This window comes from Megascapheus bottae, chromosome 2 (assembly GCF_031878675.1).
Source record: "Megascapheus bottae isolate mThoBot1 chromosome 2, mThoBot2.hap1, whole genome shotgun sequence".
Classification (NCBI taxonomy): Eukaryota; Metazoa; Chordata; class Mammalia; order Rodentia; family Geomyidae; genus Megascapheus; species Megascapheus bottae.
The window spans coordinates 94,105,264-94,132,648 of NC_143510.1; the positions used below are offsets into that span (position 1 = coordinate 94,105,264).

At 45.2% G+C, this 27,385-nt stretch overlaps 2 protein-coding genes across 3 annotated transcripts in view; one reads left to right on the forward strand and one right to left on the reverse strand.

The window, feature by feature from the left end:
- The window catches only part of Smc1b (structural maintenance of chromosomes 1B), a 61,577-nt gene extending 44,060 nt beyond the window's left edge, over window positions 1-17,517 (reverse strand). For both annotated transcript variants that reach the window (XM_090328884.1, XM_090328883.1), the window contains exons 1-5: window positions 17,332-17,517; window positions 9,160-9,348; window positions 7,176-7,288; window positions 6,892-7,095; window positions 3,242-3,480 (exon numbers count right to left, since the gene is read on the reverse strand). In XM_090328884.1, the coding sequence (XP_090185010.1) occupies window positions 3,242-3,480; window positions 6,892-7,095; window positions 7,176-7,288; window positions 9,160-9,348; window positions 17,332-17,440 (854 nt within the window). In that variant the 5' untranslated portion in view covers window positions 17,441-17,517. The remainder of the gene's footprint in view (window positions 1-3,241; window positions 3,481-6,891; window positions 7,096-7,175; window positions 7,289-9,159; window positions 9,349-17,331) is intronic.
- A 158-nt stretch (window positions 17,518-17,675) lies between these two features.
- On the forward strand, window positions 17,676-26,961 carry Ribc2 (RIB43A domain with coiled-coils 2). Its single transcript, XM_090328885.1, has 7 exons — window positions 17,676-17,838; window positions 18,216-18,297; window positions 20,231-20,569; window positions 21,336-21,454; window positions 23,617-23,844; window positions 25,851-26,017; window positions 26,836-26,961. The coding sequence occupies exons 1-7, from the start codon at window positions 17,725-17,727 to the stop codon at window positions 26,912-26,914; spliced, it is 1,128 nt and encodes a 375-aa protein (XP_090185011.1). The 5' UTR covers window positions 17,676-17,724; the 3' UTR covers window positions 26,915-26,961.
- The last annotated feature ends 424 nt before the right edge of the window (window positions 26,962-27,385 follow it).

Consider the following 27,385-nt stretch of genomic DNA (forward strand, 5'->3'; position numbering starts at 1 on the left):
AAGCTTGCATTAAAGAAAATTAATTTATTTATAAGGCAAAATCTTTTAAACAAATCACATCCCAAACTAATTTCTAAAAACTAGCTTTCAGAGACTGTTAGGCAAAGATTGAATGGCAAAGTGAGGCAAGAATTAAATAGCTGAAGCTTAGGAACATTTTTTCCCCACAACTCAACATACAAATTTGTCAAAATGGGTGACTCTTTTTTTTATTAAAGAATTTATTAACATTGATTTTTACATCATATTTCAAATGATGTATTTAACAAACCAGTATTCAAGAAGGGAGTTTCTATATACAATCACTGGCACTTGGATTTTACAACATAATTAAAATTAGGCTGAGGGTTTGTATGTCATAGATACATATTAATCTATGTAATAAAACATTTTTGTAGCTCTACCCCTGGGCCTGGGCATTGTCCTTGACCTCTTCAGCTCAAGGCTACCGCCCTACCCATGAGCCAAGCCCCACTTCCCGTTTTCTAGAGGTTAATTGGAGATAAGAGTCTCAGGTCCTTTTGTGCCCAGGCTGGCTTTGAACCTTAATCCTCAGATCTCAGCTTCCTCAGTAGCTAGGATTACCGGCATGAGCCACCATGGCCGGCTCAAAATGGGTGACTGTAGAAAGCAACAAAAATGAATGTAAGTCTATTTTTAAAAATTCACAATGGGGCCAGGAGTTTGGCCGAGTGGTTAAAGTGCTTGCCTAGCATGCATGAAGACCCGGGTTCGATTCCTCGGTACCACATACATAGAAAAAAGCCAGAAGTGGTGCTGAGGCTCAAGTGGTAGAGCTCTAGCCTTGAGAAAGTCCAAGGACAGTGCTCAGGCCCTGAGCTCAAGCCCAGGACTGGCAAAAAAAAAAAATTCACAATGGAGGGTGGGGGACAGTAGACAGAACATAAAATATGCCGAGAGACTAATAACAACATGGGAAACAACTTCACTGAAGGAGTGAAAGGAAAAAGTGCTGGCTAAGTAATTTTGAAACCCATGACTTTTAAAACAACAATTATATCTAAGCAATGTACTCTGGTTATAAAACTGCTCCCTGGAGGGATAGGGCTTCATTACCCACGTGGTTTCTGGAATTGAACAGGTTCTCACTGCTGGAAAGAAACAAGTAGATAAACAAGAAAAGGATGGATTACTCCATGTGGGAGAGATAACAGTGAGATTTCTGTATAAAGTCATGATAATCTAAATACAGTTACAGATGGATATATATATATGGATGTATACAGTATAAGTATCTAACAAATGTTTTCTAATTCTGTCAGCTGAGACAGCCTAGAGGCAGACAACCCTGGATCAGTAAGTACACCTAGCATACAGATGTTGGTTCCTAATGTTCTCCAATAAAAGGAACCATTTTTTTTGCCAGTCCTGAGGCTTAAACTCAGGGCACGGGCACTGGGGCACTGTCCCTGAGCTTCTTTCACTCAAGGCTAGCATTCAACCACTTGAGCTGTAGCACCACTTCTGGCTTTTTCTGAGAAATAGAACTTAGGGCTTCGTGGATGCTAGGCAAGCACTCTACCATTAAGCCACATTCCCAGCTTAAAAAGGAGCCAATATTCCTTGAAAAAACAATAGACCCTAGGCCTTGGGCAGGTTCATGCAAACTAGACAGGGTAATGTTAAAACATGTCCTTATAAGAGCATCTTTATAGTGTCAGAAATTAAGAACAGGAAAAAAGGAAAAACACTCTCACAGTAATGGTGAAGTGACAATGGAATTTATGAAGCAAAAATCTCTGGTCCCTTAATGGACCCACCTAAGCAATAAAAATTAAAAGTGTATATTAAAGTATAACCCAAATATCTCTGATATAGACCGTTGATTGAATAAATACAAAACACTAGAGACAAATCCCCTATCTAGACTTATACACACATTATGTAGATATTCTGTCTTAATGCCCACCCCTTAAGAGTGGGCTTTAGTGCAGTGACTTCCTTCTAAAGGTTATATACTGAAAATTGGCAGAAAATCTGACCAACATTACCATGATCAAGTGATAAAGGTAAATGACCACATTTTTGATACAACATAATGAGAATGTTATCATTGTTGATACAACGTGAGAATGTTACTTCTGTGGTCTCTTTCCCCAAAACCTGATGATGAATAAACTATTAGACAAAACCCAAATGAGAAATGTTCTACAAAAATCCTGGACGAATAGTTCCAAAAAAATGCCATGCCTATGAAAACAAGTCTGATAAACTGTCATAGTCCAGAAGGGGTCCACACAGACAGACAAATGTCATGTAACCTTCTGGGTCAAAAAAGGACATTAAGCAAATATTAGTGGCTTACACCTGTAATACTAGCTACTCAGGAGGCTGAGATCTGAGGTTCATAGTTCAAAGCCACTGCAGGTATGAAAGCCTGTGAGATTCTTATCTCCAATTAACTACCAGAAGACTGGAAGTAGCACTGTGGCAAAGTGGTAGAGTGCTCAACTTGAGCTGAAGAGCCCAGGGACACAGTCCAAGCCCTGAGTTCAAGTCCCATGACTGACAAAAGACAGGAAGGAAGGAGGGAAGGAAAGAAGGAAAGAAGGAAGGAAGGAAGGAAGAAAGAAAGGAAGGAAGAAAGAAAGGGAGGGAGGGAGGGAAGGAAATATGAAATAGTGTGGGTTCTGATTATAAATGTATCACTGGGCACTGGTAGTTCATGCTACCTAGCTACTTAGAAGGTGAGATCTGAGGATCATGATTTGAAGCTAGTATGGGCAATAAAGTCTTATCTACAATTAAACACCAAAAAAGCCAAAAGTAGAGCTGTGGCTCAAGTTGTAGAGTGCTAGCCTTGAGCAAAAGAAGCTTAGAGACAGGCCCTGAGTTTAAGCCCCAGGACCAGCACAGACACATAAGAAGAAATCAATACTCAGTGTATTAATTCTCAGAAATATGGCAGGAGATAAGGCTTGAGAAATTTCAAAACAGTGTACTAGTTTTACAATTCATCTGTATATCAAAAAAGCATTCAAGGGCTGGGAGTTTGGCCTAGTGGTAGAGTGCATGCCTAGCATGCATGAAGACCCAGGTTCGATTTCTGGGTATCACATACATAGAAAAAAAGGTGGAAGTGATGCTCAGGCTCAAGTGGTACAGCTCTGGCCTTGAGAAAGTACAAGGACAGTGCTCAGACCCTGAGCTCTCATAGTTCCTTGTATTTTTATCAATTTAGATAAGATCCAACTGTTAATACCAATTTTGAACAACTCACTTCAGTTCTTTTTCTGTTTGTTGTAGTTGTCTAGCCAGTACTCCATGCTCCTTTTTCTTGGCTTTTATTATGTTTTCATGATGACAAAAAGTCTCTTTTATAACACTCAAATCTCTGTTCACACGTTCTAACTCAGTGCTCAGAAAATCAATTTTTTTCCCATTGTAATATAGTCGGAAAAGCTGCAGCTCTATCTTGTGTGTTTTCAGTTCTTCAAGGAGACTTTGGTAACGTTCTGCCTATGAAATAGTACAATTCAACACAAGTTAACAGGGCACCCATTAAAGCTGACCTTTCAATTACTGCACAGTGATCATTAATGAGACTTTGTTATTAAAAATGGTACTTTCCCCCAAACAGCATTATTTGGAGGTTCTAGATATACCAAAATATACGTTTAACTAGTAAATGACTTTGCATTCACTTACTCAGTGACATAGTGGTTAAAAGGTGGCATCTGCTTACTTGGGGCTTCATCCATTTTTGTCTCCATCAGTGAATTTGGCAATCCATTGACATTATGCTTCATCATTTGTAAATTGAAGAAAGATTCTTTTATAAGACCCCTAGCAACTTCAAATTCAGTGATTACAGATAAAATACTGGCTATAGCTAACCAGTTTATTTGGGTTGTGAATAAAGAAATAACACGCCAGGTACCAGTGGCTCATGCCTATAATTCTAGCTACTTGGAAGGCTGAGGTCATGAGGTTTGAGGTTTGAAGCTAGCCTGGGAAGAAGGGAAAGCGATGAGACCCTCATCTCCAGTTAGTCACCAAAAAAGCTAGAAGTAGAGAGCTATGGTTCAAGTGGTAGAGTGCTAGCCTTGAGTGAAAGCAGCTTAGGGACAGCGACCAGGCCCTGAGTTCAAGCCCTGAGACTAGGACAGAAAAAGAAAAGACAGAAGGAGCAGTACGGGCCCCCTCAGGAAGAGGTGTTTCAGGTAACCTGTCAGCATCTGCCCAGGCCTGAGGATGCTGGACTACACTCATTGTAAGTTTAAAGTTCTACATATGCTGTCCAGTATACTGGAAATATTACTACTATAGTCTGATATTTCTGTTTCACACTTCCAATAACAAAAACAGGAACATACATACAAACATACTCAAAGGTAAAAAGAAACAAATATTACTAATAAGAACACATTCATCTATCTTTCTCCAAATATTTACTGAGTGTGAAACTAGAAATATTTATGACAATTTAGCAATCGTCTCTACTCCAGATCTTAAAAAGATTATAAAAATGTAAAGCGAAACATGATGCTGGTGGCTCACACCTGTAATTCTAAATATATATACGAATACTCTCCTAATTAATTTTTAAAAGAAAAATGTAGTTTTTTTTAAAAGAATTTATTAACATTGATTTTTACATCATATTTCAAATGACATGTTTAACAAACAAGTATTCAAGAAGGGAATCTCTATATATAATCTCTGGCACTTAGTTTTTAGAACATAATCAAAATTAGGGTAAGGGTTTGTATATCATAGATACATATTAAACTATGTAATCAAACATTATGTCTATAGAGTCATAGGTTTTTATGTCTATGTAGTCGTGTTTATCTCAAATACCATGTTCATAATATTGGGTATACAAATATTGAGTCCTCGCTCTTGTACTGTTTGGATCTAATAGCCACGTATTAAGGATAACATGCGCCTTCTGAAAAATGTAGTTTTTAAAAATAAAAATAAATTATGGGCCGGGAGTTCGGCCTAGTGGTAGAGTGCTTGCCTAGCATGCATGAACACCCGGATTCAATTCCTCAGTACCACATACATAGATAAAAGCCAGAAGTGGTCCTGAGGCTCAAGTGGTAGAGCTCTAGCCTTCAGAAAGTCCAAGGACAGTGCCCAGGCCCTGAGCTCAAGCCCAGGACTGGCAGAAAAAATTAGTATCTTCATATGCAATAGTTGCTATTTTCACATGCGCCATTAAACCATCTATCTAGGAGAGGGGTTGCAATGGAATAGGGATAGTGATGAAAGGGGCGATACTGATCAAGAGGTATTGTATTCACAAACTGCCTGTTGAAGATAACTCCTTTGTACAACCACTTAAATATAATAAAACAAAATTAATATAAATACAATTATTTGGTGCTGGTACTGGGGCTTGAATTCAGGGTCTCACACGCTCCCTTGGTTTCTGAAGTATAGCACTCTAGTACTTGAGCCAAACCTCCACTTCTGGCTTTCTGCTACCCAGACTGGCTTTGAATCATGATTTTCATGATCTCATTCTTCTGAGTAACTAGAATTATAGGAATGAGCCATCAGAATCCAGTTAAAACATACTTTTAAAATATGCACTTTTAACTCCACCTCAACAAATATTAGTTAAATATAATCCACACGAATAAAACCTTTGGGGTAACTGATAATTTGTGTGTATGCCAGTTCTGGGATTTGTATTCCCACTTAGCTTCCCCTGACACCTACTCAAGGATTGCACTCTACCATTTGAACTACATCTTCATTATTATTTTTTTTTTGCTGGTTTAATTAGAGATAAGATTTTTTTTTTGCCAGTTATGGGCTTGAGCTCAGGGCCTGAGCCCTGTCCTTGGACTTTCTCAATGCTAGTGCTCTAGCACTTGAGCCTCAGCACCATTTCCAGCTTTTTTTTTCCTATGTATGTGGGACCAAGGAATCGAACCTAGGTCTTCATGCATGCCAGGCAAGAACTCTACCACTTGGCCAAACTCCCAGACCTAGAGATAAGAATTTTACAGACTTTTCTACCCAGGTTGGCTTCAAACTTCAGATCTCAGTGTCTGAGGAGCTAGGGTTCAAGCTGTGAGCCACACCAGCATCTACAATCTTTATTTTTTTTTGTTGGCCCTGGGACTTGAACTCTGTGCCCGGGCACTGTCCCTGATCTCTTCAGCTCAAGGCTACTGCCCTACTCCTTGAGCCACAGCACCACTTACAGTTTTCTGGTGATTAACTGGAGATAAAAGTCTCACAGACTTTTTAGTTCCCTGGGCTGGCTTTAAACCTCCATCCTCAGATCTCAACCTCCTGAGTAGCTAGAATTACAGGCATGAGCCACCACACCCGGATGCAACCTTGATTTTTTTTTTCTTGCCAGTCCTGGGCTTGAGCTCAGGGCCTGAGCACTGTCCTTGGATCCCTGGATTTTCTCAAGACTAGAGCTCTACCACTTGAGCCTCAACACCACTTCCAGCTTTTTTTCTATGTATGTGGTATCGAGGAATCAAACCCAGGTCTTCATGCATGCTAGGCAAGCACTCTACCACTAGACCAAACTCCTAGCCCTGAAACTTTGATTTTTAAGTACATTCAATATCCAAAAGTTTGTGTGTCTCTGCCATGTAATGCTATTCTGCTTATTTGGGAAGAAAAAATAGTGGGAGATAAACCAACAGGTCTGTTTTTGTCAGATGCTGGTGGCCCCAGCTGCAATCCTAGTTACAGGAGACTGAGATCTGGAGGATTATGGCCCAAGGCAGCAGGCTGGGCAGAGCAGTCTGACACCCAATTAACTCCTCACCCAAATAAAAGATTACCTCTCAGGAATATCAGGTTTCATTTATCTTAAGTGAATGTTTGTAGCTTGAAGGAAATATCTAGCAATTTTAAGAAATTACTGGCTGTATCTTTGGGATACTTTACCTCATCTTTCTCTAATTTTGCCTGCTTGCGCTCTGCAGCCACACTTTTTTTCTTATTAAAATTAAACTGTGCATCTTCTTCAGCTTTTTGTAACTTCTTTTTCTTTTCCTCATATTCTCCTATAAGTTCTCCTGAAGTGCTGATTTCCTCAAAAAACTGAGTTCTTTCTTTGGGTTTTTTCATGGAAATCAACTCTACAGTTCCCTATTCAAAATAGTAAAGCACAACATTAAAATACAGTGATGTTGCTCAAGACCATGAATTAAACCGATACACTGACTTACCTGAAAAACTAAACAGTTCTGTGCTTTGACAATTATACCTATCTTTTCCAGCTCAGCAATGTAAGCAGAGCGACTCACAAGATTATCATCAAAATAAAATTCTGAGCATCCTCCTGAAATTAAAAAAATAAAAATGGTTACAGAATATTTTCTCATTAAAATAGCCAGCTTATTAATAAATGTGTTTGATCAACCAACAAGTATCAAGTTCATATTGCATGCCGAAGACTATTTTGTGATAGTTTAACAATAGTTTAGCTATTCAGCAGGCTGAGATTTGAGGACTGAGGTTCAAAGCCATTCCAAAGAAGAAAGTCCATGAGACTCTTATTTCCAGTTAACTAGCAAAAAGCCAGAGGTAAAAGTATGGGTTATGGGGTAGAGCACCAGTGTTGAGTTTAAGCCTCTGTACTGATGTGTATGCAACACACACACACACACCCGAGCTGGAAAGGAGAATGAGTTTCCACATGAGGAGGGATGATGATTTTAAATAGGTGCACAAGAGAATTCTTACTGATATGAATACTCGTGGGTCAAAAATCCAAAGGCTGGGTGTTGTAGTACAAAGTGTACTTCCAACTCCTTGTGAAGTTAAGACAAAGTGGGTCACTTCAGCCCAGGGATTGTGGGGTGGGCCCGAGCAACACAAGGGATCTCTTCTCAATACAAAAACGTCCCCCACGTTAGAAAATTACCCAGTATGGATGATAACATGGCAAGGTACTTAAAGATTATGATTCAAGTAAGTATATAATAAGGATTTTTCTTTTCTTTCTTTTGGCAGTACTGGGACTTGAACTTAGGGTCTCATGTTTGCTTAGCTGGAACTCTACTATTTGACCCATGTCTCCTGCCTGGCTCTTGCTTACTATTTTGAAGATGGTGTTTTCTCAAACCAGCCATAGTTCTCAAGTTCTCATCTTCCTGAATAGGATTATAAGCACTCGGGACCAGTGGCCCCCTAGTGTTCTTTTTTTCTTTGACCAGTCCTGGGGCTTGAATGCAGGGCTTCAACATTGTCCTTGGGCTTTCTCAAGGCTGGTGCTCTTCCACTGAGCCACAGCATCACTTCTGGCTTTTTCTGTATATATGGTATGGAGGAAACGCACCCAGGGTTTCATACATACTACCACCAGGCCACGCTCTCATGACTTCTCTTATTGGTAGATTTCCTCTTTCATCCTAACTGAATAACCAGGTATAAAAATGCTGAGTTCGGTGCTTGTAGTTCATGCGTGTAATCTTAGCTACTCGGGCGGCTAGGATCAGAGAATCTTCTTCAAAGAGAGCTGGGCAGAAAGTCCAGGAGATTCCTTCTCTCAAATTAGCCAGGAAAAAAAAAGCCAAGCACTAGTACCTCACACCTATAATCCTAGTCACTCAGGCCTTAAGTTCAAAGCCAGGCTGAGCAGTTGAGTGTGTGAGAGTCATCTTCAATTAACAACCAGAAAACTGAAAGTGGCACTGTGGCTCAAAGTGCTAAACTTGAGCAAGAAAGCTCAGGGACGGCTCTGGCTCCAAGTACCAAAAATGGCATGCATGTACGCATGTACACACACACACACACACACACACACACACACACACACACACACCAACCAACCAAAAAACCATTCTCAACAAACAAGTGTTTAAAGAAGTTGTAGTAAAGGGGCTGGGAGTTTGGCCTAGTGGTAGAGTGCTTGCCTAGCATACACAAAGACCTGTGTTCAATTCCTGGGTACCACATATACAAGCCAGAAGTGATGCTGTGGCTCAAATGGGAGGGTGCTAGCCTTGAGAAAAACCCAAGAACAGTGCTCAGGCCCTGAGCTCAAGCCCAGTACTGGCAAAAAAAAAAAAAAGAATTGTAGTGAATAGGCTGGTATTTGCTTCTGAGAATAAACATATCCATTCACTATGGAGATAAAAATATTAAATTCTATTTTCCCCAACCCACAAGAAAAAAGCAGGCAATCAAACGACTCATGATAGCAATTACCTTGAATAATCCTCGAGAATTTCTTCTCTTTTCCATCTTCCTCCACATATACAATTTGTACACTTGCAAAGGAAGAAATAGGTTTTCCAATATGTGCTCCATGAATAAGTTCCTGAATACTTTTCACTCTTAAATTAACTATTTTCTCTCCCATTACAAAACTAAGTGCATCCATTACATTTGATTTTCCTGGGAAAGGAAGGAGAAAAACATTCTAAAAAGCCATGCCTGGAGCTAAAAGCAGGCTACCAACAGAATGAAACACAGCCAGTCATTTAATAATCCTACTGGTCAGTGTTCAAAATGCATGACTAAAAAAGTTCTGGATCACTTGTTTCTTCTCTAAAGCTCTGGGTTCAATGCAATAAAGAGATTTAAATTTAAGAATTAGGTACATAGATCTAAATTCAAGCTCTTTCCCGATATTGCATATTATACCAGAGTAAATCATTTCTCTGCATTTCAGTGATTCTCATTGCCAAGTACAGAATTTATAAGTATTACATAGAGTTAATGTAGCACCAGACTTTCACATACTCAAAAATACAGGACTATATTAAGATTGCCAGGATCTTCATAGCAGGGGTGGGATGGTGCTAGGAATCAATCTCATCAGCAGATCTGATAATATGTGGGAGGCTGGCTGGCTCTGGGTTTTTAGATTTGGGGCTGAGTGTCTAGTCTCCTAGTCATAAGGATCCAAACAATGACTTAGGTTGAACATCTACTTTCATTCCAGGAATGTGGAATCTTGGCATAGACTAGACAGTGAGTGTGATCATCTCCCAATAAAAATCCCAGGTACTGAGTATTTAGTGAAGGATGTGTGTGTGTGAAAGTTCTTTAGTATAGACAACAGCGGGGCATGGAAATATTTGAAGGAATTAATAACTATATTGTTCCAATGGGTAAGGACTCAGAATTGTGCCTGGTTTCCTCAGACTTGGCCCCATGTACCATTTCCCTTTGTACCTTGTCATTGTTAATTATCCCATTTACAACTATGTGCTGAGTCCTACAAGTCCTCCCAGCCAATTTCTAAACCAAAGAGTAGCCTCAGGGATTCTCAATTCCCATGGCAGATTTGTTGTCCAATCATGAGCCTGTTATTTGTTCTATGACAACACAACTCTACAAGCAAATTTGAATTCTGAGCATCTGTGAGAAACAATGGGAACAAAGAGAAGGGAAGGCTATCAGTCACTAGAAACGTGGCCTAGGATCATTTTATAAAGAACTAAAATTGTTTAAAATGGTGCTAATTTCTTTGAGTGAGCTGCAGTTAATTGATAGATACTGGAAATATGTTCTGGGGTGTTAAATGGTAGTCTGTACATTGAGAATTAGGCTAAGTACACAGAGGATAAATTGCGCATTCATGGAATTAAAGCATTACATTTGACAGTAATAAAGCAACAAACTTTTTTGGTCAACCTTTATTTAAAATCTATTGAAAAATCATTATTTCCCCAACAAACTCATCCAATTAATCTTGTTCTTGACTAATGACTTGTGTTTTATTAAGACAGACAATAAGCCAAAAAAAAAAGTGTTTATGGTAACAAATGTCAAGAAGAGATAAAGTGGGTGATAAAATGGAGGGTAATTTGGGGAAGCACTTCAGATAGGAATAGGGAACATTAAGTGCTGATCTGCCAACTAGTGTTAGCTGTTGAAAAAAATGAGTAAAACAAACCAAGTTTTATAATAGACTGGAGACCTCAGCTGTAATTAAGAAGAAACATCAAGGCTGGGAGCATGGCCTAGTGGTAGAGTGGTTGCCTAGCATGCATGAAGACCTGGGTTCCATTCCTTGGTACCACATATATAGAAAAAGCCAGAAGTGATGCTGTGGCTCAAATGATAGAGCTCTACCCTTGAGAAAGCCCAAGGACAATGTTCAAACCCTGAGTTCAAACCCCACGACTGGCAAAAAAAAGAAAGAAAAACATCAGGAAAATGATTCGAGTTATCTTTTGTCTGTGTGTATGTGTGTGCCAGTCCTGGGGCTTGAACTCAGGGACTAGATGCTGTCCCTGAGCTTTTCTGCTCAAGGCTAGAGCTGTACTTGAGTTGCACCTCCACTTTCATTTCTTTGGTGGTTAATCGGAGGTAAGAGTTGTCTAAAATTTTCCCATCCGGGCTGGCTATGAATCATTATCCTCAGATCTCAAACTCTCCAGTAGCCAAGATTACAGGCATGAGCCACCAGTACCTGGCAAGTTGTATTTTAGGCCACCATCACTTGATAAAGATGGACCAAGTAGTCAAAAGATATAAAAACTGGGTGTGGCTCAAGTAACAGAATACCTGATGCCTTGAGTTCAAACTCCAGTACTGCAAAAAAAAGTAATATAAAAATTATGAAAATTATGCTCATTTTTGAAGTTTCCTTTGATTCCCCTCTCCATAAATTCTACCTCCTTCCTCTATTACAGGGGTGGAGAATGCACAGCCCTTTGAAATAATTTGGTCTGGCCAGGCCAAGGCAATCACAGGAAAGACTAAAAATTTAAAAGAACTTGGAGCATTTTTTTGTAGTAACAAACTTAACATTTTAAGCGAATCATAGTAATAATATAAAATTTGAGGAACAAGCAATGAATACCCTTAAGGCACAAAGAGCACACATACGAGTGTATAGGACAACAGACGTATGTGCTTCTTATGGGCTATACTAACTCAGAAGACAGTAAATGCCAGACAGACAGGCTGGGAACGTGTAAACACATTGTGGACAAACTACAGTGATCCAACCATAAGATGAGATGCAACAGGACTCCTCACAATGTGATGACTTTGCTTCCAATGACTGACCACAGTGTTGTAAACTTCTTTGTTGAGATAGAGAATTCCAATTCAATCTTTATCCACAGGTCATGACTGACAGTCCTTCAAAAAATGAATCTCAGATGAAGGTCAAGGAAAAGATTTCAGAAGTTGATGAGAGGAACAGTGGCTGTGATCTAAATCCAAGATACAAGATGTGAACCATAAGCAAAGCAAAATAATTGTGATGCTGGTAACACACACACACTGGATAGATGATAAAACCTAAGTGGTGTGACATCCTACAAATGACACAAAGAAAATTTGATGCAGAGAGTCTTGATCTTTCCAAGAGAAATGGGCAGATTTTTTTTTTTTTGTTTTTTATTGAGGAAGTTAAACGCAAACCTGTGTGCCTCATTTGTGGCAGTATTTGCAGCAACAACAGCAAAAAAGCCAATCTCAAGTTTAGCTCTAAACAGGCTAAACTTGATGCACTGGAAGGTCACATGCATTTGGGTAAAATCAGTGTTCTATGAAGTTTGGAATCATAGGATGAGTTCACTAGACCTCGTGACAAAATAGTATTATTCAGACGAGTTATGTAGTGAATGAGCTAATCACGAAAATGCTGGCCTCAAGTAAAACTGAGTTTGTAAAACAGTGTTTGCTGGCTGCTGCAGAATGATTAACACCAAAGGAAAACAGTTTCAGTTAGAGAACCAACTCAGAGCAGATTACTGACCTAGTTCATGAGACTGAAATACTGAAGAAGTATGCAGAGCTCCAAGTTTTCTGACTTGTGATGAGAGAGCAGATACAACAAATACCATCCAACTGGCCATTTTCATTGATGGGATAGCTGCAGAGTTTGACGTGCTGGAAACCATGCTTGACATTACAAGGTGAGGACTTGGAGAGACTTGTTTCATCAGCGAAAAAAACTTGAGCTGATGTCTGAAAAATTAAGTGGTGTTACTACAGATGGAGCTCCAACCATGTCTGGCTCATAAAAAGGGTTAATTGCTGGCTGGGCACTAGTGGCTCACACCTGTAATCCTAGATTCTCAGGAAGCTGAGATGTGAGGATTGTGGTTTAAAGCCAGTGTACATAGACAAATCCAGAAGATTCTTATCTCCACTTTACCAGGAAAAAGCTGGAAGAGAAGATGTGAATCAAATGGTAGCATGCCAGCTATGAGGGAAAAAAAATAAAACAAAAAAAATGAGAGTGTAAAGGCTTGTTTTTTTTTCCACCAAAAAAAGGAGGTAAATTGAATCTGTGAAGAGACAAGTTGAATTGTTCAGTCTTGATCCAAGAGATTTAGTGATATACCATACTCCAAGGTCCCCATGCACAGTCCCTGCTGCTCAATAACATGGTATCAACAGTAGTATCATGCACAAGCATTATCAAAAGCAGAGTTTAACGCTGTCAGGATACAGAGCTACTGATCTTGACTCTGCATTTGGTGATCCTCATCATTCTGAAACATTATGGCTGGGTGACATGTTCATGAGGTTCCACAAATTCCAGGATGAAATCAGCAGTTCATGAGGATGAAGGAAAAACCTGTCGAGGAACTCAATGGTAACAAGTGGCTGTGTGATCTTGCATTCACAGTGGACCATAATGTCAGGTGGCAGGGTCCCAACCAGCTTTACAGCTCCCTGCTTTCAAACATGAAATCATTTGAAGCTACATTAAAACTTGGAAAGGGCAACTTGAAAATAACACAGTAAATTTCTCCACATTTGAGTATGCTGGTGAATGTGTGAGACTGATATGGCCTTGAAAAGTAAGCAAATGCTATCAAACCTAACTACTACACCCTAAGCTGTGGAACCAGTTGATGTGCCTGGTAACCCATAACACGAAATCACTCAGCCGCCAAATGATGAGCTGAATGCCAGGTGCACCAATCCCCATCACGCAGTTGGAGTTCTTATAATGTCACAAAGCAATGATGCATTTCCCACTTTGAGGAAGTATATATTAGAACTTACATCTGGGGCCAGGAGTTTGGCCTAGTGGTAGAGTGCTTGCCTAGCATGCACGAAGACCTGGATTCTATTCCTCGGTACCATATACATAGAAAAAAGCCAGAAGTGGTGCTGAGGCTCAAGTGATAGAGCTCTAGCCTTGAGAAAGTCTAAGGACAGTGCTCAGGCCCTGAGCTCAAGCCCAGGACTGGCACAAAAAGAAAAAGAACTTGCATCTGTGTTTGGAACACTTTACTATTCCAAAGTTTCCACAACTTAGCATTGCAAAGATTTGACTGTGTTCAAATTGACCAACACAAACCTAGAAAAGCAGTTAAGTATCATCATTGACACCAGCTAACAGTATACACCTTACTAAAGAAAAGCCATCACATTAGAGGTTAATTAAATGTTGGGGCAAGTATAGAGGACTAATTTTAAGTGAATAATTCTGTACGGTCTACATATAGCCAAACAGCCCCTGGCATAACAAAAAGGTTCCTCAATCCTGTTCTAGTAGTTCAAATTCTTCATACTCTAAGAACCTATTTTTCTGAATTCTGGAACATCTTTATATATCCTATGAACATTTCTGAACACCAATTTATGAGGCACTGGGGTTAGAAAACAAATATAGATTTTACTCTGGACTAGTTTCCTATACTCTAGGCATCATAAGTGAGACCAAACTCAAATACAGATATTCATGCTAAGTACTACATAATCACACTGAACCTTTAAGTAACCAAGTAAATCTCTACATACAGACCATCTCTTCTTCACAACAGGAGGCTCACAGTAAGTAATCAGAAAAAGCCCAGTCTACATTCACCTGGTATAAGTCCTCTTTTACAACCCTTACAAGAAATAACCTGATGTTGCTCAACCCATTTTGTTTTCATTGTTTCCCCTTGTTCTTCTCTTACAAACATTAACTTTATCATGTAAAATGAAGGGCACTGCTTAAGTTTAGATTCATAAACAAATGCCAACTAGAAGCCAGGTGCCTATGGCTCACACCTATAATCCTAGCTACTCAAGAGGCTGAAATGTGAGACTATGGTTCAAATGCCACTCCAAGAAGTCTGGGAGACTCTATATCCAATTAACCACCAATAAAGTAGGAAATGGAGTTGTGGCTCAAGTGGTACAATGCTAGACTTGAGCAAACAAACAAAGAAACCCATCAGGGACAGCATCCAGAGCCTAAGTTTAAGCCTCAGGACAGCAAAGAAACAAAAGCCAACTTCACTTTAAATATAAATGTACACAGCTGTGCAACTTATTGCCACAATCTAATATTACAAAAACTGGATATATTTTCCAGTTTACAGAAATAAAAGGGAGAGACATCATAAGGAAGCATCTGGATAAATCTAAACTTTCTTTTTTTGCCAGTCATGGGGTTGAGCTCAGAGCCTGAGCACTGTCCTTGGACTTTCTCAAGGTTAGAGCTCTACCACTTGAGCCTCAGCACCATTTCTGGCTTTTTTCTATGTATGTGGTACCCAGGAATTGAACCCGGGTCTTCGTGCATGCTAGGCAAGCACTCTACCACTAGGCCAAACTCCCGGCCCAAATCTAAACTTTCTATAGGAAAACTTTTCTCAGCTCTGAAATATGGCAATATTATAAATGAAAGCTCTGTGATAAAAAGAAATTTAAGATGGAACAATCAGATGTAATGTGTGGTTCTGAGCAAGGAACACTTTAGAATCACTGCAGGAAATGTGAGCTCTGTATCAGAAGAAATGAACATTTACTGAAAAAGTAAGACAATTTTCTGAATACAAGTAAGATTGAAAACAGTGCATGTATCAGGTCTAATTTTCATTTTTTAAAAGTCTGCATACAAAAAAGATGGTATAGATATGCCCCAAGGAAACACTGAATTGTGGCAATGTTTTTACTTTTTTATTTTCCAATTTTTACAATAGACATGTACTGTTTTTATTAGAATGAAAGAGTTTAGAATTTAGCATTAGTACAGACTATCTAAAATAGAGAGATAACTGGGTGATGGACAGAAGGAAATCAGGGGAGGCAACTTCAAACTTCACATAGGATGGCAAGGAAATGTTAAATGTTGGCCTGCTGGCTAGTGTTAGCTTAACAACTGTCTGTTGCAGAAAGAAAAAATTAGCAAACAAGTATGTAAATGGTCAGATTATGAATCTCCGCTATGAATAAAATGAAGGTAACGGTGAAGACAATGAAAGTACTATTGTTCTCTTCCCCAGGATTCACTAGGCTTGGGCCAGGATTTGGGGGGAAGTGGGAGTAGTGGGATGGAAAGTAGGGCTTTCCTTACACAGACTGAATTTTTTCCATTTTATCCATTTTGATCCCAGGACTTTTTTTTCCCCAAGACTTCATGAACACCGCCTTGATTCCCCCATCACAGCACTCATGCTAACTGAACCTTCCTAACAACCCTATCCTCTTCTCTCTCTTCCACTGCTAGCACTAGATTTTACACTGTTTCTTCCTAGGGATCATGCAGTAACCTTTCAGCCAAGTTCCCTATTTCTCATCTTAATTTTAAACCTTTTTCACACTACTACCAGAACCTCTATTTGTTACTATAAGAAAGATGACTTTTTCTTTTATAGATATGGACATTTGAGAGAATCAGCATTCACCACCAACTGGAATAGTGATTTCCAGTGATTTTTTCCCCCCAGTCCTAGGGCTTGCACTCAAGAGCCTGGGCATTGTCCTTGAGCTTTCTCCAGGCTGGGGCCCTACCAGCTTGAGCTACAGCCCCACTTGCGGCTTTTTCTGTGCGTATGGTCCCGAGGAAAAGAAACCAGGGCTTGGGGCGTAGGAGGCAAGCACTCTACCACTAGGCAACGCTTCAGGCCCCCTAGTGATTTTTTTGGTGGGGAGAGGGGAGGTTAAGGTTTTCTCAGTTCTCTACATTGAATAGGGGGGGGCCGAGGAGGAGGAGGGAGGGGGGCCGAGGAGGGAGGGGAAGGAGGAGGAGGGAGGGGAGCCGAGGAGGGAGGGGGGCCGAGGAGGAGGAGGAGGAGGAGGGAGGGGGCGGGGGTCGCCCCGAGGGTCGGGAGGGCGGGGGCGTGGGAGCCCTGTGGAGGGGACCCGGGCGGGGGTCCGGGCGGGGTGGGCCCTGACTCGTCGTGAGGCCCGCACTCCACCCCCCCCCACGCGGCGGCCGGCGTCCCTCGCCCGGCCTCCCCCGGCCTCGCCCGGCCTCGCCTCCCCTTGCCCGGCCTCGCCTCGCCTGGCCTCCCCGGCCTCGCCTCCCCTCGCCCGGCCTCGCCTGGCCTCGCCTCGCCCGGCCTCGCCTGGCCTCGCCTCGCCCGGCCTCGCCTGCCTCGCCTCCCCTCGCCTGCCTCGCCTCGCCCGGCCTCCCCTCGCCCGGCCTCCCCGGCCTCGCCCGGCGGCCGGCGTGCCGGTTACCGGAGCCGTTGGGGCCGATGATGCAGGAGAACCTCTTGAAGGGGCCGATGACGTGGCGGCCCCGCCAGGACTTGAAGTTCTCCAGGAGCAGCAGCCGCAGGTGTCCCATCGCGGCGCCCGCCCCGCACCGCCCCGCACCGCCGCCCTCCACTCCCGGAGCTGCTCGTCCGGCGTCCGGCGAGGCGCCGTCGAGGAAAGCGCGGGAAGCGCGGCGCCCAGTCTCGCGAGACGAGACGAGGCCGGGCGCGCGGCGCGCGGCGGTTCCCTGGCAACCGGCGCGGAGCGCGGAGCACCGCGGTGAGCGGAGCGCGGTGGTCGGGGACGCCGAGCCGCCCAGGGCCGCCCAGGGCCGCCTCGGAGCCGCCTGGAGCCGCCCGGAGCCGCCTCGGCGCCATGAGCCTAACCCTGCCCAAGGACCTGCAGCGGGAGGCCGGCCTGGCCAGGAGGAGGCACGCCGAGCAGGGCCGGCTGAAGCGCGTCCTCAACGCCCGCGACAGGACCCTCGGGGTGAGGGGGAGGGGCGGGGAGGACGCGCCTGCGCCCAGGCTCCCTTTCCCTGCTCCCCGGACGAGGGCCCGCGGAGTAGCCATCGGGGCCAGCCTGAGCAGGGGGGCGGGAAAGGCAGGCCTGGCCTTCTGGGCTGGAGCGTATGAGGGCGGGCAGAGCGGAACTGGCCGCGCGCACCCCCGGAGTGGCGGGTGAGAAGGGAGGTGAGACGGGAGGCTGTGAGGGCAGCTGAGGGCGCAGGCTGGGTCCCAGGTCCAGGCCTCCCAGGGTGGAAAGGGCTGCAGGCGCCTGCGTGGCAGCAGCTCGCCCTGGAGCCCAGCCACGGAGCGGACCCGGTTCCCGGGCCTTGATGGCCCTTCCCTTGTTCCCACGTCCAGGGAGACACGGAGGCCTGGCATACTCAGGTGCAAGAACAGAAGATACGAGAAGCCACCGAGAAAGCCAGACAGGAAACTTTGGGTGAGCATTGCCTCAAATGGCCGTTCATTCAGGGCCCGGCCTTCATAGAGAGTTGTTGGGCTGAGGGGTTGTTCAGGGGTAGATCACCCGCGTGGCGTGTGCAAATCCCCGTGCCCAGCGTGGCCCCCAGGCACGCGCACACAGTGGTGTCACCACCTCACAGCTGCCCTTGTCGAGGTAGGGCAAGAGGAAAAGGGCCCGCCTAGTGTCAGGCCCCGAGTGTGGCCCACTCAGAAGGCTCAGACAGGATGGTGATTCAAGGCAGCTCCAGCAGGAAAGAAGCCAGACGGCACTTGAGTTCACCAGCAAAACATTGAAACTGAGCGGAGCTCAAATGGTGCATCCTGGCCCTGAGTTCAAGCCCCAGTACCAGCACCAAATAAATAGAAACTATTTAGTTCTCACATAGATCAGAGGAAGTAAAAAAAAAATTTTTTTTTGCCAGTCTTGGGGCTTTAACTCAGGATCTGAGCACTGTCCTTGGGCTTTTTTCTCAAGGCTAGCACTTTGCCACTTGAGCCACAACACCATTTCTGGCTTTTTCTGTGTATGTGGTACTGAGGAATCGAACCCAGGTCTTCCTGTAAGCTAGGCAAGCACTCTACTACTAAGCCAAATTCCTGGCCCAGAAGTAAATTTTAAAGATGAATGTCTTTTAAAAAAACAAACAAAAAAAAAAAACCCCTCAAACCCTAGAAAAACGCCAGGAACTTAGCCTAGAGGTAAGAGTGCTTGCCTAGCATGCATGAGTACCCAGTTTGATTCCTGGTACCGCATACATAGAAAAAAAAAAAAGCAGGATGTGTTAGAGCACTAGGTCTTGAGAAAGCCCAAGGATAGTGCTCAGGCCCTGAGTTCAAGCCCTGGGACTGGCAAACCGAAAGCCAAAAAACTGGAAAGCCTTAAATACACAATACATTCTCACCCCCAAAAACATCCAAGATCTTTTTGTTTTGTTTTCTTTTCTTTTTTGTGGGTCATGGTGCTTGAACTTGGCCTGGGCACTGTCCCTGAGCTCTTCAGCTCCAGGCTACCACCCTACCCTAGATCCAAGCCCCACTTCCCATTTTCTAGAGGTTAATTGGAGGTCCTTTTGTGCCTCGGCTGGCTTTGAACCTTGATCCTCAGATCTCAGCCTCCTGAATAGCTAGGATTACAGACTATTACCACAGGATTACCACCGTGTGGCTTAAGATCTTAATCTATAGGTGATGCTGTTTCCACTAATAACACCCATGCACAGAGCTCACTTCTTGAGATTGGATTCACATAAAATAGAATCTGAGCCTTGATAAAATTTCAGTTGAGAGTTTATTCCGTTATATAGAACAATTACTGATACTTCAGCATTTTAAAGTATCTTATACTTTCTGATACTTTTTAAAATAGAAAAAAAAGAGTTTGTGAAGTATTCTACGTACAAAGATAGAAAATGTTAGTAGCAAGACAAATGTTGGAGGGAATAGCTCTTTAGCTCTAGGTTAATGATCTACCACTTTGACCACAGCACTACTTCCAGTTTTCAAGTGATTAACTGAGGTAAGAGGCTCATGGACTTTTGTGCCCGGGCTGGCTTTGAACCCTGGATCTTCACATCTTAGCCCCCTAGTAGCTAGGATTACAAGCATGAGCCATCAGTTACTAGCTCTGCCTTTTTTTTTTTTTTTGCCAGCCCTGGGGCTTGAACTTAGGCCTGGGTTACTGTCCTTGACCATTCTAACGACTAGCACTCTACCACTTGAGTCACAGCACCAGTTCTGACATTTTCTGTGTATGTGGTACCTACCGAGGAATCAAACCTAGGGCTTTGTGCGTGCTAGGCAAGCACTCTACCACTAGGCCTCATTCCAGGCCCCTAAATGTTGCTTCTTGACATGGGTTTTTTTTTCCCCCCCCTCTTACTAAGCTTGTGTGTATAATGTGTTTTTCCTAGCTGCTGAAACTAAGCACAATGACAAAGTCCTGTGCATAATAGAAGGCCGGGAAAGGAGAGACAGGAAAAATCTCTGCAGATTTATCAATGACTTCCAACAGTCCTTTCAAAGGCCGGAAACTCGCCGGGAATTTGACCTGTCTGACCCCCTAGCCCTTAAGAAAGCACTTCCAGCTGGAATTCTAGAAGATAGCCAGAATTCAGTCATGGGAATGCATAAGTTCATGGGAGAGGATTTAAACTTCCTAGAGAGGAAGAAGTTCCAACAGGAACAGAACAGAGAGTGGTCCTTACAGCAGCAGGAATGGGAGAGAGCCCGCACTGACCACAAAATGGCAGGTAAGGAAAGGCAAGGGGGTAGGCTAGCCTCAAGAGTATCTTCAGCAAATCACCCAGGTTTTGTGGGGTACTGAGGTTTTGCGCTCAAGACCTTGTACTTTGCTAGGCAGGTGCTCTGCCTCTACAGCCATGCCTCCAACCATATGGGAGGATTTTTGAAGTCCTGGGGTCAGGCCTAGGTCAGTAGCTCAGGTGATATCCTCCAAGCATGACCCTGAATCAAGGCCCAAGTTGGCTGATGGGTCTTAGTTAACTCAGAATTGGTTACTGGCCTCATGGGTGGTCTCAGTCTGGCTGGGAGATGAATGGGAGTATGGGGGAGCCTGTCAGGTCTCCCAAGGTGCTGTGGGGAAGTAGGAATGCTCTGGGGCCCCTCCAGAGGCCTCATACCCACAAATGAGGGCTCTCCAGAGCCAGCCACGTCCTCCCCTCCCCCTTGCTCTTGCTCTCAAACATGCCTTCACCCGAGACTTTCCTCTCCACATTCTGACTTCCACACCCTAATATAGACTAAGGATAGCTAGATGCACACTTGTAGTTTGCAGACATCCATAGTAGACATTACCTATCTACATAGCAATAATTCTTAGCACGCAGAGCCTTCGGAGGCAGGTCCTGTTGTTATTTCCCCTCTCCCTGCCCTTGTGGATGAAGACGTGGGAGGTGACTGACCATTCCAGGGGTGCCGTGCACACCTGAGAAGGCGCTCCTGAGAAGGTGCTCCTGGTGGGCATGCACAGTCTGATTGCATCTTGCCTCCTCACAGAGGACTTGCACATGCAGGCAAGGCTACAGGCTGATGAGGTGGCCATGCACCTGCAGAGGCTGCAGCTTGCCACTCAGAAGGCGGTCAATGCAGCGGTGAAAGAATTCAACAAGAACCAGGTATATGAACCTTGGGCTCATGTCTGGAGGGAAGGGTGAGCACAAGGCAGCTTCCTGGGCTTCCCCATCTCTCTGGGGCCCCTGATGAGGCCTGGAAAAGCAATGTCCTGTTTCGTAAGTAACTGTGACTTGTAAGAGCTGTTCCCCAAGTCAGAATCTGGGAGCAGAGGCCTGCACAATGCACCTTATAAGCAGCCCTGATCTGCTGCCCAGTGTTCACTTCCTAACAAGAACAGGGGGATCAGCGTGTTCATGACGGGCCTGATTAGTGCAGACTTTGATGCTCTCCTGGTATTAACTCCCCTCCTTATAAACTCCTCCTCTCTAGCTCCAGGTTGAAGGTGCTTTGAATGCATTAATCTCATTGGCAGTTAGACTTCTTCCAGGCTTTCTTCTCAAACAGGGTCGATTGCCTGGGTGAAGAATGTCTGGATTAGTTCTCCAGATAAGCTCTTTGACTATACCTGTGGTCACCAAAGACCTTTGCTTCACATGTATTTTGAACTCTCATGTGCATGTGTATTTTGTGTAGCTGTTTATGTCACACTAATGCTGCATTGTGAGCCAAGTCTACTGGAGAACAAGTTCAACGAAGCCTCACAGTGAAGTGGACAGTCAAAAAAATCCCCAGAGGCCGGGAGTTTGGCCTAGTGGTAGCGTGCTTGCCTAGCATGCACGAAGACCCGGGTTCGATTCCTCGGTACCACATACGTAGAAAAAAAGCCGAAAATGGTGCTGAGGCTCAAGTGGTAGAGCTCTAGCCTTGAGAAAGTCCAAGGACAGTGCTCAGGCCCTGAGCTTAAGCCCAGGACTGGCAAAAAAAAAAATCCCCAGAGCATGCTGTATTTCCCTAGTAGGGAGAAGGAAGAGTGCAAACTGCTATAGCTGTGCAAGCAGCCAGGGCAAAAGAAGTAGCCCAGAGGCCCAGGCCGGCCAACAAAAGTGCCCTTGCCCCTGCATTTTCAGAGAGCACCCTGATGGAGGAGTCAGGTCCCACAGTAAATTGATGGCAAAATATGTTGTTGTTGTTGTTTTGGTTTTGTTATCTTATTTTTCTGGGCCTGAGGCTTGAACTCAGAGCATAAGCACTGTCCTTTAGTTTTATTTTTGGTCATGGGGCTTGAACTAAGGGCCTGGGCAATGTCTCTGAGCTTTTTCACTCAAGGCTAGTGCTCTGCCACTTTGAACCATAGCTCCACTCCAGTTTTCTACTGATTAGTTGGAAATAAGGGTCTTACAGACTTTCCAGCCCAGGCTGGCTTGAAACCATGACCCTCAGATCTCAGCCTGCTGAGTAAGTAGGATTACAGGTGTGAGCCACCCACATCTGGCTCCCTTAGCTTTTGCACTCAAGACTGGCACTCTACCACTTGAGCCTCAGTTCCACTTGTGGCTTTTTGGTTGTTAATTGGAAATGAGAGTGTCATGGACGAACAGGGATTCTCAGATCTCAGTCTCCTGAGTAGCCAGGATTACAGGTGTGAGTCACTGGCTCATTTTAGCTGAATGGGACTTTGGACAGTGGATCCTCTATTCCATCTAGCTACTCATCCACCCATTCATCCATCAGTCAAATCAACATCACTAGGAAAACTGATTAGTGTTCATCCATCTCTTGACTTTACTAAGAAACGCCTGCAGCCCAGAGAGGGCAGGTGACTAACTGTAGATCATGTAGCATGCATGTACACGCACACACACACACACACACACACACACACACACACACACACACCCTCCCCCCCCCTCTACAGGGATTTAAATAGCAGTTTGAGAGTTCATGTTTGGGGGGTGGTGCTGAAGCCATCAGGACCACTAGGTGGCAGCACATCTTACACCTTTTAAAAGCCACCACTTCTGTGAGCCATGGAGAACACTGTGTTCTTTGCGGACCTATGAGGTCCACATGGTCAAGGGATGAGACTGAGTGGGTAGAGGGCAGCTCTGCTTTGGTAAATTGGCTCTATGCACACAGCTGCAGGGAGCGAGCACTGAGGTGGCTAGGGCTCTGGCCTTCCACACAGCCATGCTTGGCAGATCTGGACCCCTCACTGCCTTCTCGGCCCCTTCTCCATCCAGGGCCCTGGTGGGATTGCAGACTTGGACCCCAGACACGCTGGGATTCCTCAGAGCAAAAGTCTTCTCTGATGTCTCCTGCTTAGGCCGTGGAGTCGGCGGATAGGAAAAGACAGGAGAAGAAGCAAGAGCAAGAAGACAACCGGGCTGAGATCTCCAACCTGCTGTGCGGGGACCTGCTGTCGGAGAGCCAGGATCAGTCAGCCAGCTCTTTTGGATCTCACCGGATCATCCCGAGCTGCTGGAAGGGCATGAGCCAGGAGCAGCTGCGGGAGATCCGCCTCATTCAGAAACAGCAAGTCCAGGAGAAGCAGGTGCCTGGCCACTCCAGGCCCAGCCCAGCTCAGCCCTGCCCGCCCTCTGCCCTCGCCCCCTTTCTGTGCATAGCTCCTTTGGTTCATCTCAGCCAGCTATCCTAGCTGCCACAAGGAACTTCCATTCTGGAATGGAGTCATGTGATGTGGCTACAGCATGTGAAAGGAAGGAGTGCAGGGGGCTGCAGGCCTTTTGGTCTGAGCCTCTGGGAAGCTGGTGGCAAAGTGGGCAGAGGAACAGGCTGGTGGGGCTGGTAGAAATCACAAGCAGTTTTGAGCGCAAGAAATGACTGTAGCCCAGAGAAGGCAGGTAGATATGCAGTAGGTATCTCTTAGGATTGGATTTGCCTGAATGTGGCAAAGGAGAAAAAGAAAAAGCCATGAGTAGCAGCTTTTAACAAACTAGAACATTAGGCCAAACACCTTAGAGAAAGCAGGGCTTGTGTGGCAGTCCTGTGGGCCCTAACAGTCTGGCCCTCCCTCCTGGTGCAAACTGACTGCTTGAGTACCAGCCCTCTCTAATGAGTTTTTGGACTGTGGAAGAGAAGGGATTAAAAAAAATTCTGAGGAGATTAATTAGACAGCGCATAGTCATAAGATCGCTTCTAGCTGCAAAGGACCTTGGACCTGGAGTGCTTGTTCTAGGCAGTGGTGTGCTGGTGATTATTAAGGAAGAAGCAGTTGAGGACAAGGAGCATTCTGTCCACAGCCTCCAAGTAACACTAGGGAGGGAGAACAGCTTGCTGGGCGGCAGGGTGTGTCATCTGGGGTTCAGGTGAGGGTCTGGGCTAGAGGCGTAAATGAGGGCGTCATCCCCAGCAGTGTCCATGCTGGCTCTGATCACACAGAGTGGTGTTAATAGACACCCAAGGCCTGGGGCCCGGGACCTGCAGCCCCAGCAGCTAGAAAGGGGGTTGTGGTGAGGAGCTTGAAGTAAACCCAGAGAGCACCATCAGGGGTATTTCCTGCCTCTCTACAGTGGGAGAGAGGGGTTCAGTCTGGCAGGTGTGAGCCAGTAAGCCTGGGCTGCAGCCTGCTGAATGAGTTAGGGAGGGCACAAAGGGAAGGAGAAGGAGGGAGGAAGGGAATGTGGGGGGGGAGAGAAGACTGTAGAAAAGGGGGAGTAGATTGAAAAAAAGTAGTCAGTAGGTAAGAGGTCCCAGGGGAACCACTGGGCTAGGTCAGGGTCCTAGAGAAGAGGCAGGTGAGGTGATGGCCCTTGGTGACACCAGGGAAAGGGGTATTGTATGTAATGCAGAGATGAGACACAAGGATCCCAAAATGGAGGGGCAGAGTGGCCTGGGTCACAATCTATGATCCTGCAACAGTCTTCCTGGGTCCTGCCATCCATCCCAGCTGGAGCCACGGTGGGGTGCTGAGGGCTGAATTTAGGATTGAACTGGATCTCTTGAAAGGAATTGGAGGGTGGAATGCTAGGGTGAGTCTGGACTGCTGCAGGGGAGATTTAGAGAACAACGGGCACTGCCATGACACTGGGAGTCTACAGGCTGGAGCAGCCACGCTGGGGAGAGCTGCCAAGCCCCTCAGGGCCCTGTCCTCACAGCGCCGTCCTCCCATCCGACCCTTGAACTGGTGCTGAGAGCAGTTGGGCCTTTGTGCCTCATTCTGAGCCCTGGGTGTGTACATCCCTCTGTTTGTGAGGTGGCCCCAGGCACCTGTGAACGCCCTTTACAGCAGAGGCCTCAGGTTCACAGCGGTGGACACCGGTGTGCAGGCGGGGCCAGGCTTGTGGGGCCTCGCACACTGTCCACCTGCTCACTGGCAGGGCTGTGTGGTCCTGAAATCCCAGCTTCTCCCTGTTGTCCCTTTGGGAATTGGGTGCCAAGGCCTTTTGGCTGTACAAGAGGAAGCACAAGGTGGGCTGCCCCTTCTCTTGAGCCTCAGTTTCCCTGTCTGTAAGGTGAGAGGTCAAGCCCCTAGGTGGCCCCTTGACCAAGCTCCTGCGCTGTGGGGGATGGTGGTGGTGATCCTCCAATCCCCTCCAGAGGCTCCAGGAGGAGGAATACCAGCGCAACATGGACTGGGACCAGCGGAGGATTCAGAAGGCCCGCGCTAACCTGCTGCACGAGCGGCAGCAGCAGCGTCTGCAGCGGGACCTGCGCAGGGCCCTGGACAGCAGCAACCTCAGCCTGGCCAAGGAACAGTATCTGCAGTGAGTACTGGGAACAGACAGAGGGGCTGGGCTGGGGTCTTGGCCCTCCCTGGGCAGTCCTCTCCTGCTCACTGGGATCCTGTTAGGCTCAGACAGGTGGGCAGACCCACAGGTTACCGCTGCCCATGCTGGGTGCCTGAAGCCCAGGGACCCTGCGTTAATCTGGGAGTCAGGAGGGCTTCCTAAAGGAGGCCCATTGTAGAGCTCTAGGAAGGGAGTGGTGGCTTTCACTGCAGAGGGCTTTTCAAGTGGAGGGAGCGGGAGGAAGAGGACTTCCAGGTTGTCCTGAATGCTCCAGGAATTGTCTTGGGTACAGACACCTATTCAGCAGATTCAGCAGTTCAGAGACTTAGCTACTCAATCTCTGCAGAATCAGGTGCAGGTCACCTGGTGAATTCATAACTGCAGTGGTTTTATTTACTTCCCTGTGTAACACTGAGAAGTGGCCTGGGGTCAGGGATGGGGGGTTCTTGTTTTGAGCAGGCTAGGTGGAAATTATTTGGTATCATAAATAACACAGTGATCATGAGTACTCCTGTACTTGTACTGTAATTTTTTTCCCTTAAAAAACTAGGAAGAATGTATGACCTTTATTTTTCCTCCTTAACCAGTCCAGGGGCTTGAACTCAGAGCTTGGGCACTGTTCCTGAGCTTCATTTTGCTCAAGATTGACTACCACTTGAACCACAGCACCACTTGTGCTTTCTCTTGTGGTACTAAGGAATTGAAGCCAGGGCTCCATGCATGCTGGCCAGCACTCTACCACTCCGCCACACTCCCAGCCAGTACTAACCTCTTCCTCTTCCCTTTGTCCTTAGGAGGAAATATGAGGAAGAAGCCAATACAAATCAACCCACAGGAGACTATTTTGCACAGTTTAATACAAGAAGTCGATAATGGGGGGCACCCTCATCCCCTCGTTTATAAATAAAATGAAGCCTCCATGGAGTCTCATTCATTTAAAGTAGGTCCAGATTCCCCTCAGTGCTCGGCCTGTGATGGACAAGCGTGCCCCTCATGTTCTGCCCGGCTGCACCCCCCAAGGTCCCCGCTAAGGCTAGAGCTGCCATAGACATGGGGAGCAGTCCTGGAAAGACAGTGCTTGAGCCGTGGGGTGGTGGCAGTGATCGGGTGCTGCTGGCTGCTGCTGTCCAGTGGCTTTCCACACCTGACCGGGAGGTAAGGTAGGAGGTTAGTGTATTCTCACCGTAGCTGTTGGCTGGCATTTTGGTTTTTTGGTTTTACTTGTAAAAGAATGCTCTGTATTAATATGCATCGGAAATCCTCCCGTTGCTAAAAATCCTATGTAGTTGTTTTTAATTTTTCTTTATTTTCTTTTTGTGCTGGTACTGGGATTTGAACTCAGAG